This window comes from Ursus arctos, unplaced genomic scaffold (assembly GCF_023065955.2).
Source record: "Ursus arctos isolate Adak ecotype North America unplaced genomic scaffold, UrsArc2.0 scaffold_26, whole genome shotgun sequence".
NCBI classification, from domain to species: domain Eukaryota; kingdom Metazoa; phylum Chordata; class Mammalia; order Carnivora; family Ursidae; genus Ursus; species Ursus arctos.
In genome coordinates this window covers 23080883-23097823 of record NW_026622941.1, presented here as the reverse complement: position 1 = coordinate 23097823, position 16941 = coordinate 23080883, and the positions used below count along the sequence as shown (strand labels likewise).

Here is a 16941-nt window from a genome sequence, read left to right as displayed (position 1 = left end):
CCTTCCTTTCATAAAAGACACTCTTGGATGATGTTTACCATAGGATATTACTTATAGTTCTCTCAAAACATCCATCTCCTATCGTATTTTACATATATGACAATACCACATTTAACTTCCTTTTTGTTGTCTATTGGAAAACATTTATAGAGCTCTTATTTCTAGACTCCAATTAGAAGGCAGATTTCCTAATCCATTAATGGGCTAAATCCCAGAGCCAGAACTTTGCCAGCTGCTTAACCCCTGTTTAGAAGTATAGAACTTTACAGGCTGGCATCTTGACATCATTATTATCTCAGAGGACTGCTGTGGCAGATTTGCCACCGTTTCATTCAGTCTGGCAGTTTGGCTTGGTTTCAAAAACACAGTAAGACGATGAGTATTTGAAACAGAATGTCAGGAAAGCACAGCCCTCAGCAGAATGTCCAAGGCTGCCTGAGACAGCTTTAGACGAAGACAGCATATGTTGGCCCTGCATCCTTGGCAGGAGAAATTCAAACAGCATTTGTCCCAAAGACATTTTTCCTCTCCTTTCAAGGTCATATCACAGCTGTCAAGAGGAGGACATTCTGACATATCCATCGTCCACAGACATGGAGAGCCCATCAAAATAGTGAAAAGAAAGCAATTTGCTAATAAAGCATTTCCTAACATAACAAGCACAAAAAAGTGAAAAGAGTATTGGAGGGATCCCCAACATTTCATCCCCTCGAAGACTTTTGATTATTTCCTCCCATGCTGTAAAAAACTAGTTCTACCTAACAAAGATTTAAGTAATAATCCACTTGCATTTTAAAATTAACCAAAAACATGAAAATTCTAATTTCTGTTCAGAATGTAATAATCAATGCCATTACATTGGGTTGCTACAATCACATTTTAGAGCAGAGAATTTCATGTTATTTCCAAGCATCTTTATTTTTGGCAGATACATTTGCTTTGAGGGTTTAGGAAAATACTGAAAAATGGTTCATGGAGCTCTCTTGTTACCTTTTGGACCCCAGGCTGAGAATCAGCACAGGTACTTTCTCCTAAAAAAATATCAAGAATATAAAGATTTCTAAAGTCTGGATTCACTGAACACATGCTTCAACCCTAGTCTTGAGCCTCGCTATGGTTTTCAGCCATAACTTGAAAAAGGCCCATTTTTCCCCCCAGGCTAAGAGACCTTAGACTTAGATTCTAAAAGCAATCAACAGACTCCTCAAAATGTCACAGGCACTCTTCAGCAAGCTTGGGCCTTTACCTAATAGAAAGCTATTGCATATGGTCTTATTGTTTCAAGCTTTCCATTTGGTGATAATTACTTACCTCTGCAGACTGAGCAAGAATGAGTTCACAATGTAAAGATTTTTCTTCTTCACAGATGATTCTATTACACTCTCCACTAATATTCAACTGGATCCCATTTCTTGAGAAAACAAAAGCAATAGTCTAGTCTGGTTAGATGAGACTATGTTATAAGTCAGCAAAATGGGGTTTATCACTAAATACAGTAAGCCCTCATGTGTGCCAAGGATTATATAAGGTACTCAGTAATAGAGAAATAACAGATAGTCTCTGTCCTCCAGGAGCCACAGAGATTAGTGACTGACTCTCTGTGGTTGCAAACAAGTAGGCCATGCTTTCTTCTTTAAGAACTAGAGCCAATACTTAAAAATTAGAAAATTTCACTGAAAATCTAGAGTTCTGGCTTTTCTTTAAAAAATCAGAAGATACAGCTACACTGGCCCCATATATTCTTTTTTAAAAGACTTATTTATTTGCGAGAGAGTGTGAGTGAGCATGCACAAGCAGGGGGAGGGGCAGAGGGAGAGGGAGAGAATCTCAAGTAGACTCCCTGCTGAGCTAGAACCCATGACCCCAAGATCCTGACCTGATATGAAATCAAGAGTCAGACACCCAACAGACTGAACCACCCAGGTGCCCTGGGCCCATATACTCTTGATTAGGTGGCCTTCATCTGGCTAATTCATTTTTCTCAGTTGTCACTCTCGTAAGTATGTGGACTAACCCCACTGATTTTACTCATTTTTGATATCTGTTTGGCTCCTGTAGCCTCCTGGACTAGCATATTTTGCATATTCAAAAACAAACTATGATAAGATAATGTGTGTTAAGAGGTAAGAACAGCATGCCATGCATGCACTCAAAAGGATGGCTTAATGTCAAGGTAAGAGAAAAGCAAGGGAGAGTCAGAGAAAACTTGAGAAGGAGTTCCACTGGAGAAAAGCAGAGAAAATACCACGTATAAAAGTACAGAAGAAAAGAATGTGGCATGTTCAAAGAATTGTATATAGCTCAGCAGGCCAATAATGTAGGGTGGAGACACATGAGAGAAGGTTGGTGAGAAATTGCTTTACTTACATGATAAGTTCCTGTTGCAAGTGCTGTAACTTATGAGTCAGTGTGTCTTTATCCCCTCGTAAATTCTGGAATCACATACGACATTAGGCTGTATGTGTTACCTTAGCGGGGGATTTACATTTAAATAACCCCACCTTGCAATCTGTGCGATTATTTTGGCATACCTCTATAATGTTTCTATATTCTATGATGGTTGACTTAAGTTCTTCTATACTTAAATCCTTCTGAAAAGTAGAAGAGAGAATAGCAAATAAATGTATGAGCCTACCAAATCATATTTAGTAGACTATCAATCAGAGCCACAGAATTGCAAATGCCCAAGGATTACAAGATCTCCTACCAATATTATTATCCGAAAACGGAGCCAGTCTCTGTTTATGGTTAAAAACACACAAAAAGTATGGGACAGCAAGGCAGCTATACCTAACTTGTGCCGTTATGTTCATATTTGCCTGGTTCAGTGCAATCAAACTCTGAAAGGTAATTCTTAAGTTCAAGTCAAAATTATATTTATTATATTTATAATAATTATTTTATAATAATTTATAATAATATATTATTTATATTTTATTTATATTATATTTATCATGACACATTTATGGAAAAAAATTAGTCTACCTGTAAATGACTAATGAATTATTAAGGCACCCATTTTTATCCAATTCAAGTGCTATCTGTTACAATCTCGGTTTTGTACTGTAAGACCAGAGGGTATAGTCAATGTCTGACCTATAATTTTATCTCATGACTAGCATGGTGTCTGGCAAATGGGAAGTGCTCAATCAATACCTTATGAATGTTGGGCATAAATGCAAAGTGGTGGAAAAACGAGAGTTTGGAGGAGGTGAGCAGCCACCACTACCGTAATGTCACTATATGGAGACGAAGAGCACCCACGATGAACAAAGAAAGTTGGTACAACATTCAGTAACCTCGTCAATGTCCACAATTCATATTCCACTGCTTTGAAACTTTATGACATTCAGAAAAAGAGAAACACTGTTTTTTATTTACTTCCCTGTCTTAGAATGTGCAAGTTTATTAACTTAGACTGTGTCCTTCCTATGTTTTTTAAAGCCACCATAACCAGTATCTCTGTAGCCAGAATCTTGTGTTATCACATAGGCAATGATTACAGACATAAAGAGAATGGTATCTATCTACCTACCTACCTACCTATCAAATCAATCAAACTAGGTAGAAAATAATTGGGGAATACTTTCTTCTTTTTCACTAAAACAAATGACTGCACACTCATTTGTGTTATTATGACTTAAAACTACATCACCATACCTAGCCAGTAACTGGTAAATTGGCACACTATTATTTATTACATAAATGGATGAACACCACCAAAATTTAGAGAGGTTATGTTAAAACTTATCCCAGATACAGAAGTCAGTATTCTTCACTGAGAAGAACAATTTTGTGAAGTATTATAAAGGAAAGTCTGGTGACAGAATAGTAAGATCAGGTACTTTAATAGGGGTGAAGTTATTCAAATGACCATATCCATTATGATTTATGGAGAGTTAGCAAATCCCATGGGACTTCATGCAAAGGAATAGTACCAACCTTTTGCAAACTTGCATCTTTTTTAAGCAAAGTGTTCTCATATGTATGTAACTGCATCTGAAAAGAGACAAATTTAGGGAAGGCCATTGGGACATTGCTTTGGTAAAAGATAATGCCACAGAATCATTCCAATAGGGAGACATATTTCTCAAACACCTTTAGTGGGCATGTGTTTCTTACTTTATAAACAACTTTCACATCAGCCTCACAACAAGCCGAGAGGCCAGGGTTGTTGCCCTCACTTCACCAGTGACGAAATCAAAGCTCAGCACTATTAGGAGACTTGCCCAATGTCACAAACAGTAAGTGTCAGAACTGAGGATAGAATATGAATCTTCAGCTCTAGCCAAGTGCCCTTCCGACTGCTTTACCCTTCATAGAACAAGAGGACCAACTGAGTTTTCATTTTTTTGTGAAAATGAAAGTCTAGATAGGACATGAACACAGAGTCCATGTGAACATATAAAAGACTCTTCCTCTTGGATAACAAGTACTGTAGAAACCCACAGATTATCTAGCAATATAACCTAGACTTGCCAAAATCTGATTAGCTGGATTGCAAGGAAAAAATAAAAGACTCTTCCTCTTTTAAAAACAGTTTAAAATGTTCAAGACGTCTTTTAGCAAAGTAAATATTAGAATATATCAGTTTATTCAAACCAAAAGCAAGCTTGTTGGGAAAGTCTTCTAAATATGACTGATAAATATATATATTAATCGAATTGAAAACCTAGGAAAATAATCAGCATAGTTAGAAGTAGAATCATCATATAATCATGTATATTTGATACCCCTTTATAGTTCTAAAGGTATTTTCACATAATCATCTCATTTGAGTTTCCACCAAGCTTTGGGATTAGGTAGAAAATATAACAGCCATTTAGCAGATGAGATAATTGAGACTTAAAGAGGTTAACTACTTGTTTGAGGTCATACAGCTTTTAAGTAGAGAAGACAGGATTTGAACCCATGTCTTCTGACTCTTTCTACTACTAGTTTATGACAATTGTGTTTTCCAAAAACAGTCATCCCTAGAATGACATTAATTTGAATGTCTAAACTATGAGATACATATATATGTCATAGTATATGCATATGTATCCACACACATATACGGAATGTAGGTATCTGCTAGGAAACTTGAAAACTCCACATAGAACGTGAAATTTAAGTACATTATTTCACACATACAACAAAAAATATTACTCAAAGAAACTATCAGAGATGACAATAAGTATGATACAAATTCCTAAATTTATTAATATTTTTCAGTTTCCTAGTAAGACTGTATGGGATATATAACAAAAATATACACTAAGTATAGACTTTTTAGATACGATATAGTTAAAAATCATTTTTGTGGGCTATCATCCCGTAATTCAATCAAGGATAGATTTTTCCCAGCTCTTGTTTTCTTCATTAAAAATGTATAACAGCTGAAATCTTTGCTGATTAAGGGATTTGTAAAACCAGATACTCAAATTAGAAATTGCCACTATAATAAAAAATATAAAACGTAACAAGTGTTGGCAAGGATGTGGAGGATCTGAGCCCTCATGCATAGCTGGTGGAAATGTAAAATGGTACCAGGAGAGAGTCTGGAAGTTCCTAAAAAGGTCAAACATAGGGTCACCTGGTGGCTCAGTTAAGCTTCCACTCTTGATTTGGGCTCTGGTCATGGTCTCAGGGTCCTGGGATTGAGCCCTGTGTCTGGCTCCTCATTGAGTGTGGAGCCTGCTTAGGATTCTTTTCCTTTTTCTCTGCCCCTGCCCCCACTCACACGTACACATAATCTCTCTCAAAAAAAAATAAAAGTTAGCATGTGACCCAGTAGTTCCACTCCTAAATATATACTTAAGAGAAAATATAGATTGATACAAAACCATATATACAAATGTTCATAGCAGCATTATTCATAATAGTCAAAAAGTAGAAACAGCCCTAATGCTCATCAACCAATGAATGGATAAACAAAATATGGTATATCCATACAATGGAGTACTATTCAATAATAAAAGGAAATAAGGTATTGATACATGCTATAACATGAATGAAGCTTGAAAAACATTATGCTCAGTGAAAGAAACCAATCACGAAGGACCACACAGTGTATATGATTCCATCTTTGTGAAATGTCCAGAATAAGTAAATCTCTATTATAGAGACAAAAAGTCTCTATAGTGGTTGTCTAGGGTTGGTGGGGAATGGGGAGTGACTGCTAAAGAGATTTCTTGGGGATGATAAAATGTTTTAAAATTGGTTTTGGTGATAGTTGCACAATTCTGTGAATATTCACTAAAACCACTGACTTACATACTTTATGTGGATGAATTTAATGGCATGTGTGTTATATATCAGTAAAGCCATTACATTAAAAAAATAGAAACTGTGTTTTTTTTTTTTTTTTTTTTTTTTTTTTTTTTTTTTTTAAGATTTTATTTATTTATTCGACAGAGATAGAGACAGCCAGCGAGAGAGGGAACACAAGCAGGGGGAGTGGGAGAGGAAGAAGCAGGCTCCCAGCAGAGGAGCCTGATGTGGGGCTCGATCCCATAATGCCGGGATCACGCCCTGAGCCGAAGGCAGGCGCCCAACCGCTGTGCCACCCAGGCGCCCCAGAAACTGTGTTTTACACACTGTAATTCAGACATTTTGAGGAACACAAATTTCAAAATTTATTCAAAGGTTATTTTGTCAATGAGTCATATACATCTTCATAAAGTAATACCAGTTTGACAAAGGAAAATATTTCACCAGTATGTGGGAAGTGCTTACTTGGTGCTCTGTTTCAGTTTTAAACAATTCTTCAATCTTCTTTTCCAATGTATATATATCCACAATGTTCTTAGTATTCTGATGTAAAAAAAGACAATATTCTTAGATTTAGACAAAAAAAAAAGAACAAAGCTTTTTTTTTTTTTAGGAAGTGGTATTTTCATCATTAACATCACAATCCATTTTAAACTAAGGGACACAACTTTAGACTTTATCCAAAAGTAACATGGTCCTTTTAATGTGACCATCCAGGAATACTCTAGGAAGTCCATTCTTATCTTCCATGGCCCCTTGGCCATGCACTCCCCAATCACATCTTTACCTTCAAACTTGTCATTCCCAGCAAGTGTGACCCCTCCATTATTTTAGTTGTAAATATCTCTCTCTTCAGCCACCACTTCCTCTTTCCAGATTATTTCTTTGAGAGCCAACAAACCTTCAGTCCCCACTGAAGCCTGCATTGATCCTACTACCTTCTCATTAACCTTCCCCCTTCCTGTGAACTCAGTCCCCTCTTTACTCAGCTTAAATTCTTCCATGGTCAATCATTATAACACCTCTCTTCCACTTCCACTCCATTCCCTTCCTTCTCCCCTACCTACTTTTCAGTATTTGCTTAAGTTCAGCTCGCCACCCACTCCATGACAGCACCCTTCCAGATGAACATTGTTAAAGAAAAATACAAATGAACCAACAGGTCACGCATTCAACATAATTTTTTTTTTTTTACCTAATTTGTTTTTATTTTTATTTATTTTTTAAATTAAGGATTTTTTATTATATTATGTTAGTCACCATACAGTATATCCCCGGTTTCCGATGTAAAGCTCGATGATTCATTAGTTGCGTATAACACCCAGTGCACCATGCAATACGTGCCCTCCTTACTACCCATCACCGGTCTATCCCATTCCCCCATCCCCCTCCCCTCTGGGGCCCTCAGTTTGTTTCTCATAGTCCATAGTCTCTCATGCTTCATTCCCCCTTCTGATTACCCCCCTTTCTTTATCCCTTTCTTCCCCTACCGATCATCCTAGTTCTTATGTTCCATAGATGAGAGAAATCATATGATAGTTGTCTTTCTCTGCTTGACTTATTTCACTTAGCATTATCTCCTCCAGTGCCGTCCATGTTGCAGCAAATGTTGAGAACTCGTTCTTTCTGATAGCTGAGTAATATTCCATTGTATATATGGACCACAACTTCTTAATCCAGTCATCTGTTGAAGGGCATCTCGGCTCCTTCTCAACATAATTTTTAACTTCAATGTTGACTGGTGATCATATCATACAATCCTAGTCCATTCACGTGGCCACTGGCTTAAATCAGGGAACTGCAAATCACAGCAACTTCCCCAACCCACCCCACCCCACCCCCACGGGTCAACTCCAGCTGACCACCTGGTCTGTAAATAAAGTTTTGTCAGAATACAACGGTGCCTGCCTATTTTTTGCATATTGTCTATGGCTGCTTTCATAAAACAGTGGCAGAAGTGAGTGGTTACAACAAAAGCCTTTTAGCCAGGCAAGCCTAAAATATTTACTGTCAGATCCTTTACAAAAAGTTAACCAACTCCTGGCCTATTTCATCTCTCTCTCTCCTGGAACTTCCTCACGGTCAGCTGATGACTTTGCTTTTATCTCACTGAGACATTAGAAACACTCAGAAGAGAACTTCCATATCACCAGAACACATAATAAATACATTTGGATATGCTATAAAGCATTTGCTGATCTAACACCTCTCCACCTCCACTCTTACTGCTTCAGTCAGCCTCCATAAATTTATGTCTGAATGTTACAAGGCCTCGTAATTGGTCTCCCACTTCTTCCCTTGCCCCACTACAGTTGATTTTAAACCTAGCAGCCAGAGTTATCTTGTTAAAATAGAAATTAGATCACATTTCTCCTCTGCTGAAAACTGTCCAATGGCTCCCACTCAGTCAGTGGAAACAGCCAGAGTCCATGCAACGCCTATATGAGACGTGGTAGGTCTGGCTTCCTGAAGCTCTCTGTACTTCTTGTGCTCGTGACCTCTGCTCCAGCCACACTGGCCTCACCGTTCTTCAAAAAAAGCAGGCAGGCTAAGCCTGAGGACTTACATCTTATAGTTTTCTCTGCCTGGAATGCTTCCTTACTGATAAACGCCCTTTCGTTAATGATTAACCTCATAGGGCTACTTTTCCTAACCACTCTAGTTTAAATGGTAGTTTGCTATAATTCTGTTTTCTGCTTTTCTTTCCTCCATAGCACTAATCCCCACCTAACATGCTAGTTCCTCATGGACTTTTCTATGGAAACTTGTATCCTCAACACCTAGAAGAGTGCCTAGCTCACAAAGGTCTCCCAAAGAGTATGTGTTGAATGAATGAATGAATGAATGAATGAACGAACGAAAGAAACTCTCCAAGCTATTATGCTGTTACTTGTCACAGTGCATCGGATTACTACCACTTAAAGGAATCTCAGCTAGTAGTGACATTTACATGCTTTTTCTAATGCAAATCAATAATTGCAATGCTCTCATGAGGAAGGGTTCCACATCTTCCTCCTTCTACCTCAGTTCTAATCCAGTTCTGTGCAATTTTTTGATGCTAGTCAGTCATCTTAAATATGAGGAGAAAAATATCTTACACTGAGAGCTTCACTTAAAACACTAATTTCATGAAAACCTAGCCTTGCTGTTATACAATGTCTAAATCTAATGTAGGATTTCTTGCCAATCTTTTAATTGTTCCTTTCCAACCCACTGTAAGATTTCTTTAAGTCCAGCTGGCCCATACTCCATCACAGACTGTTCATCACAGCTTAATTAATTCCACTGATAAAACTTATAAAAACTCCAAATAAAAAAACTGTACATAAACTTGACATTCAAAAGATACTTAGAGAATTTTCCTCCAAAATAGTAACTTACAAGTAGCTCTGTTACCTGTCGCTTCAACGCTTTAACTCTGTTGCTTAAAAAACTTAAGGCATAGAGTTATTTTTGTAGAGATTTTCCTAATATTTCCTAACAAATATGAAGTACACTATGATTCACCAAATAGCTTTACACTCGTTATCTTCATTTCCAGAGTAACCGTAGGGAATAGGTATTATTAACCCCAAAAAGATAAATGGTTTTTCCAAAGTCAGACTTTCAGACCCAGTGCCTGGGTCTTAGATTCAAGACTTTTTCCAGCTAGCTCAGTGAAATAATAATAGAAAATTAATAGATAATGTCTACATTTTCCTTCTTGATTTGTATTCTTTTTATATGGGTTAATTTCATTTCATCTTAAATCTGAATTTCTTAAATCCCATTTCTTCCATGGATAATCACAAAGGTAATAATGTACTTCTGTTCAGACACGAAAGTCCTTTTCACTCTTCCACACTGGTCATTTGACAAAGAAACCTAGTCTTTGGTTCACAGGAGCCTGAATATTCACATGATTTCTATTTAATCTGGGGTCAGAACTCACACCTGTATGATTTCCAAATGTTTATCTGTGCCTGTGTTTAACAATTTCAGCATACCTCTTCTTGGAGACTCCGAATTTGAAGAATCAGAGCCCGGTTTTCTGTCTCCTGATTCATTAAGAGAAAAGAATTAAAAAGCATTTAGAAGTTTATGAAAATACCACATATTTACCTCTAAGGCTACTGACATTCTTTCTCTTAACAACTTTAAACATGGTATTGACATATCACTAATGAGCTTAGTCTGAAAATATTCTCAATATGGAGCTAAGCCTCTGGCTTCTAGTTTCTTGGGATTTGTAAGAAATCACTCTTCTCCTTGACTCAATCTGACAGGAAAGGAAAGAGGAAAAACAATAGCTTGGCTTCTTTCTTGCTACGTTCCCACTGTCCACTTATGACAGGTAGTATGAATCCATCAATTTAAATGGCACCTTGAAATCACAAAAAGTTCTAGCTCTCTACTTGAAGCTGTGGATATTCTCAGATTCAATACTACCAGAACATATGAATATCAAAAACCATTTAATAATTAAGAGCCCCAAATTCAGAACCACAAGAAGAAAAAATATTCTAGGACAAGATAAATGCCAAAATTTTAATAATAAATCTTGTGGATAGGGTAAGGTAAGGATTTTGTGGGATTTTATTTTTTCTTTGTTAATATGCGTTTCATTTTTCTTTTTTTTTTTTTTTTTTTTTTTGAGAGAGAGCATGCGCACACGCATGTGGTGGGGGAAGGAGGGGAGCAGAGGAGCAGACTGAGAGGGAGAGAGACAATCCTAAGCAGGCTACATGCCCAGTGCAGATCCCAATGCAGGGCTCAATCCCACAACCCTGAGATCATGACCTGAGCTGAAATCAAGAGTCAGAGGCTTAACTGGCTGAGTCACCCAGGCACCCCTGCATTTCCTCATTTTATAGAGTGAACAGGTATTACCTTTATAACATAAAACAAAAGGTGAACCAGCTCAGGTTAAAATGTCATTGGTATAAGGATGAAAGCACCCACACCACGTAATTGGAATCTGAAGACCTGAGTTCAATTGTAGCTCTATGTTTATTAGATAATTGATTTTGAATAATCAAAACATTTCTGGACTTTACTTATAACTGTTATTCTTTTTTAAATTGAAGAATATCAACTTCTGTTTTTACCTTACAGAGTTTCTATGACCATTGAGATAAAGTAGTGAAAATTCTTTTGAAATCGTAAAACATGGTAAAATGCAAAAGGTTAGGATTGTATATCTAGGACTCTGCACTTCTAACAATAGCAACTAACACTATTGAGCCCGAGGAGGAAAAAGGACATTGATTGTTTTACATGTATTAACTTATCTAACCCTTCTAGCCCTAGACTAGGTAGTACTGTTATCTTCATTTTATATGTGAGGACACTAAAGGTTAAAGAGGTTACGTGGTTTGCCTAAAGTTACACAGCCGCTGGAGTCGGGACTTGGATGCCAGCAGTCTGACTCCCGAGAGAGGCTACTTGCTGGTTTCTCAACATTTCCTCCACATACAAGTTCCTCCGTGGTCCCAAACTTAGTCTTTCCTGTACTGCATTTAGAGACTGGCAGAGTCTCCTGACACTCCATGAGTCTAGTCCCCACATTTTGCAACTGAGGCAAGAGCTAAGCTAATCTGTGTTGGTCATGAGAGTGACACAGGCCTGGAGCTCAAGTCTCCCGACGGCTTAGAGATCTGAAAGTGAATCAGTCTGAATGACTTTCATCTGACCCCACCATTGTTAGCAATGCTAGAACACTGCTGGAACAGATCACGATTCGGAAGATTATTACTAAAGCTCTAGATAATAGTTTGACATTCTCAATTTAAAAATGACTACTTTTTTGTCAGTTGAGGTAAAGCTTAGTCTAAATAATGTTTTGCTCTAAGTATTTCAAGCCTGTGTTTATTTAGTGTAAGGACTGCTGTATAGGGCTTCTTAGTAATCTGTAAGGACTAAAATAATGGATTTTTTTTAAACCTGAGAAAAAGATGAAAATTTGATAAAGTTTTTTTTGTTTTTTTGTTGTTGTTGTTTTGGTTTTTTTTTGGTTTGTCGTTGTTGTTGTTGTTGTTGTTGTTTTAGAAAATTCAACTGGTTTTTAGGATCAGGTATTTATGAATTCACTTATCAACTTCAGGAAGCATTCCAGAGAGCTTCTAGATCTTCACAAACCATTGTGAATATGACTGAGTAATCTGTAAAGAGTTTTAAACTTGGCTGAAAAGAAAAACAGTTTATCCTATTTGCCTTTACTATTCTAAGGTATTACCAATTCATTTATCAGCCTACTGACTTCTGATTTTTGCCTCCAAATAAACCCTCTTGGATTTCAGTTATGTAAACTATACGCCAATTTCGAAGTACTTGGATGACTTACTAATTGTCTGTTCTGGGCTACAATCATGGTCTTCTGCTCTTCAGAAGCATTCATACTAATTTTCAGTTCCTCCAGTTCTTCTTTTAACAGATTTGTTCCCATAATAGCTTGGTGGGCACTGTGGGGGTGGGGGAAAAAGGCAATGAGCAAAACCTCAAATATAACCGTCAAAGATACAAAGTAAGGCCAAGGACTATTTTTGGACCCTAGCTGAAAACCACTCAAGGCTTCAACCAGATGCCAACAATAGTAAAAATATACCCGTGATCTTTCACAGTCCTTAGAAAAGGAAGAGATGATTTGGGGAGAGTTTGGTGGGGGAAGAGAGATAGAAGGAAACAAACATATTCTTGAAGATAAAGATCTAGAGTCTCCCTTTGAAATTCATCGTTGGCTGAATCACATGGTCCTTTCCTTCCACTAAGATATAATATTTAGTTAATGCAATTCTACAAATATTTATTGAATAATACCACGTTCCAGGTGTCACACCCTGCAAAGAGGCCTATGATGGTGAGCAAGAGACACAGTCCTTGCCCTTATAGAGGTTACATACTAGTGAAGGAGATGACAACTAAATAAATCCTTACAAATAGTGTCTATGTGTTTTGCTCTAGAAGTTTATTACAGTGTTGTTTACAATACCAAACAACCTAAATGTCCAACAACAACCTATTAAATGAACTATGGTAATCCATATCATGGAATTGTTTATTTGTATGGCCACTGGGATTATAAACTGTTTTCTGAGCAGGGTCTCAAAGAAGGTACAATTTTTTTCCTTACTAAGGAATTACATTGATCATCCGGCAAGTTGTTCACGGAGCCCCAGCTCTGTAGCAGGCATTATGCTACGGCCTGAAGAAGACAAAAGCGAATCCACTCGTGAGCACTCTACCCTCCTGGAGTTTGTAGACCAGAAGGGTAAACAGACAAGCATAATACAGAGTGATAAGAACCAAGGTTAGAGTGAACCCAAGTTCTGTAGACACTGTGTAAAAGGCTGACAGCTCAGACAATGGGAGGGTGGGAAGGAGGGTGGAGAGAGAACTGGGGGCTGCAAGCAATCAGATACTGTTGGAGCCTAGAGTGGAAAATGGGCGTAGAAATGAGCAACAGAAACCCCATCAGGAAGCACTCAGCAAATTGAATTTCATCCTGAAGTTGATGGGGATCAATGGAAGTATTTAAAGCGGGGGCATGATGTGGTCAGACTGGCACTTAGGGAGAGCATTCCTGCCCGTGTGGCATGAGTTTTGGAAAGGCAGGGAGACTAATCAGGAGGCTGCTGTAGTGATCCAGGTGGAAGATGATGTTTAGTTGAACTAAAAAGTAGGTATAGGAAGAGAAAGAAGTAAATCCATTTGAGGGATATAACGGAGGTAAAATTAGCAGGACTTGCTATTTGATTTAGAAGTGAAGGCAGAGCAAGACAAAGACGACAAAGGTTTCCGGCTGGCAGACCAGGGGAAGGGTGGAGAGGATGAGAGAGCTATTCTACAGCAGCCACGGAGGTCCTAGGGTAACCAGGATGAGCAACACGTGGCTCCTCCTGTCCACACAGTCACCGTAAATATGGAAGGCAAAGGACGGGACAACCACACAGTATCAAAAATAGGCTGTGAGCAAAAAAACGAAGCAGAGGCTCTTCCTGAAAGGATCAGGGGGAGGAAAAGGATACAAAGGCTTAATTTTGTAGACACTGACCTTCTGGCTGCCCACCCAAATTTTGTAGGTTTTCTGTCCATTCTTTGAGTTACCCAATCCTTTTCTAGTACATTTCTTTACTGCTTAAGCTTACTAGAGTCAGCTTCTAGTGCTTGCGACCAAAAATCCTCCCTGGCACCTTCATCCAAGGCATAGATTTTTTTTTTTTTAAGATTTTATTTCTTTGAGAGAGAGAGTGAGAGAGCATGAGTGGGGAGTGGGGGGGTAGGGCAGAGGGAGAGGGAGAAACAGGCTCCCTGCTCATCAGGCGCTCAGTCCCAGGACCCTGAGATCATGACCTAAGCTGAAGGCAGATACTAAACCAACTGTGCCACCCAGGCGCCCCCAAGGCATAGATTTTTAAGAGAAACTCTGAATTATTATATTTCAAATAAATAATAAATAAACCTATTATGGAATGGAGAGAGCTGAAGGTAAGCAGCTCCTTTTATTTATTTTATAGATTGGCTTTGAAGGCTGGACTGGCTGGCCAAAAATTATGAGGGAAAAAAATCCATGGTCAGAATGCTTTACTGTCTTTTCAAGTTAACCTAGAACTTTTCTGTTCAAAATTTTAGCACCTACAACATCTGTAACTGCAGACTTTGTGAGAACCTTGTTCCCTTTTTCCCCTAAAGTTCAGACATCTCCTCGCAACCCATTTTACCAGTACTTGATACTATGTGATATGTCCCTTAGGTCCTTTATCCCTTTCTACCTTAAGCTGAAGTCACAACTTTTCTTATCATCTGTCATCCTTATCATGTACTCTGCAAGCGCATTTTAAACCTGGCTTATCAATGAATCTCTCATAATATAGTTGGCCCTCGAACATGGGCGTTACGTGCGCCAACCCTCCTAAAATATCTATGTGTAATCTTTGACTCCCTAAAAACTTAACTACTAATAGCCTACTGTTGACCGGAAACCTTACCAATAACATAAATAGTTGATAAACACATATTTTCTACATTATATCTATTATATACTGTATTCTTGCAATAAAGTAAGCTAGAGAAAATATTAAGAAAATCATAAGAAAGAAAAAATACATTTACAGTACTGCATTTACTGAAGACAATTCCTGTATAAGTGGACCCATGCAGATCAAATCTGTGTTATTCAAGGGTCACCTGTCCTTAGCATTGGAATTTGCATAGAGTAAAAGTTCAACTGAACCACAGAATGCTTTGGATAGATCCACACTTGGTCAATAGACAACACTGCTTTGAATGACAAAGAATATTGTTGCCAGAAAAGAACTGACAAACACTGCTGGCGGAAATCTAAAATAGCACAGCTGCTTTGGAGACAGTCCGGCAGTTCTCCAAGATTCGAACTATCAGTCACTACTCAGCAATTTCACTTGTAGGTATATCCCTAGGAGAGTTAAAAGCCTATGTTCACGCGCAAACTCGTACACAAATGTTCATAGCAGCAGTATTGGTCATAGTCAACAAGTGAATATACCCCAAGTATCCATTCTCTGAAGAACAGATAAACAAAATGGGTATGTCCAAACAAGGGAATATTATTCATTCACAAAAAGGAATGAAGTAGTTGCATATATGCTACATGGAACCTTGACAACATTATGCTAAGTGAAACAAACCAGACACAGAGGTCACATATTGTAGGATTCCATTTATGTGAAATGGCCAGAACCGGTAAATCCATAGAGACGGAAAGTAGATTAGTGGTTTTCAGGGGCTGAGGGGAAGGGAAATGGGGAGCGACTGCTAACAACTATGGGTTTCCTTTTTGGAGTGATGAATTGGATCATGGTAATTAGCTGCACAACCTTGCAAATATACTAAAAAACACTGAACTGTACGCTTTAAAAGGGCCGATTTTTATGCTGTGTGAATGATAGCCCAATTTTAAAAAGATTATTTCTTTAAAGGAAAAAAGAAGAGAAAGCTGTAAGCACATGCACCCTTCTCTATGGTTCACCTTTTTATCTGATGGCGCAAATCCGTACAATCCTCTGATAACTGGCAGTTAGCTTCTTCCAAGGTTTCTAATGCCAATTTAAACTTATTATTTTCCTCCTCCAATTTCTGCTTGTTAAAATGCAGGTCTGCTACATAGGTAATCAAATCAGACACCTCTCTGTGGGTGAAAGAATGAATGAGAATCATCTTCAACATCTCCAATCCCTCCCAATCAAAATAAGGCCTAATCACTGCGGGATTTTCTACTTTATGCCTTTCCCTCCTCGTTAAGTGTAGTTCATTTATACAATAAATATTGATTCAAGCATTGTTACAGCAGCAGAGATTTTCCAAAATTGCCCAATATTCAGCATCTGCCAGCTGTGAAGTCAGCTGCCACAGCTTTTGTTAATTCTTGTGCACTTCGCCTCTAACATTGGCCTCCGCCTACAAGGAAGAGTTTCCATTTCTGCAGGGGTTATGAAACATTCTGAAATAAATTGACACATCATTACTCTTTCATCCAAGGGATCTTGGCAGGTTTTAATAGGCCCTTAACTAGGAAACGATTCCTAGAGACTTATGTTTGTAGTCTGTGGCTCACAGTTTAGTATTCATCTTTCCTAATATTTTCTACAGCGCGTTAATGTCTGTGTCACCCTCGACCCTGACATTAGATCACAGACCCTTTGAGAGTCTAGATGGCATGTTTCATGGAGTCCCAGG

General features: G+C 38.1%; 1 protein-coding gene across 1 annotated transcript in view; it reads right to left on the bottom strand.

Annotated features, from left to right (window-relative positions):
* Positions 1–16941, bottom strand: part of IRAG2 (inositol 1,4,5-triphosphate receptor associated 2) — a 118960-nt gene that overhangs the window by 68133 nt on the left and 33886 nt on the right. The window contains 8 exon segments of the mRNA XM_048216724.2: positions 1308–1411; positions 2368–2432; positions 2532–2591; positions 3943–3999; positions 6718–6795; positions 10239–10289; positions 12575–12692; positions 16235–16393. Of these exon segments, the coding sequence (XP_048072681.1) occupies positions 1308–1411; positions 2368–2432; positions 2532–2591; positions 3943–3999; positions 6718–6795; positions 10239–10289; positions 12575–12692; positions 16235–16393 (692 nt within the window).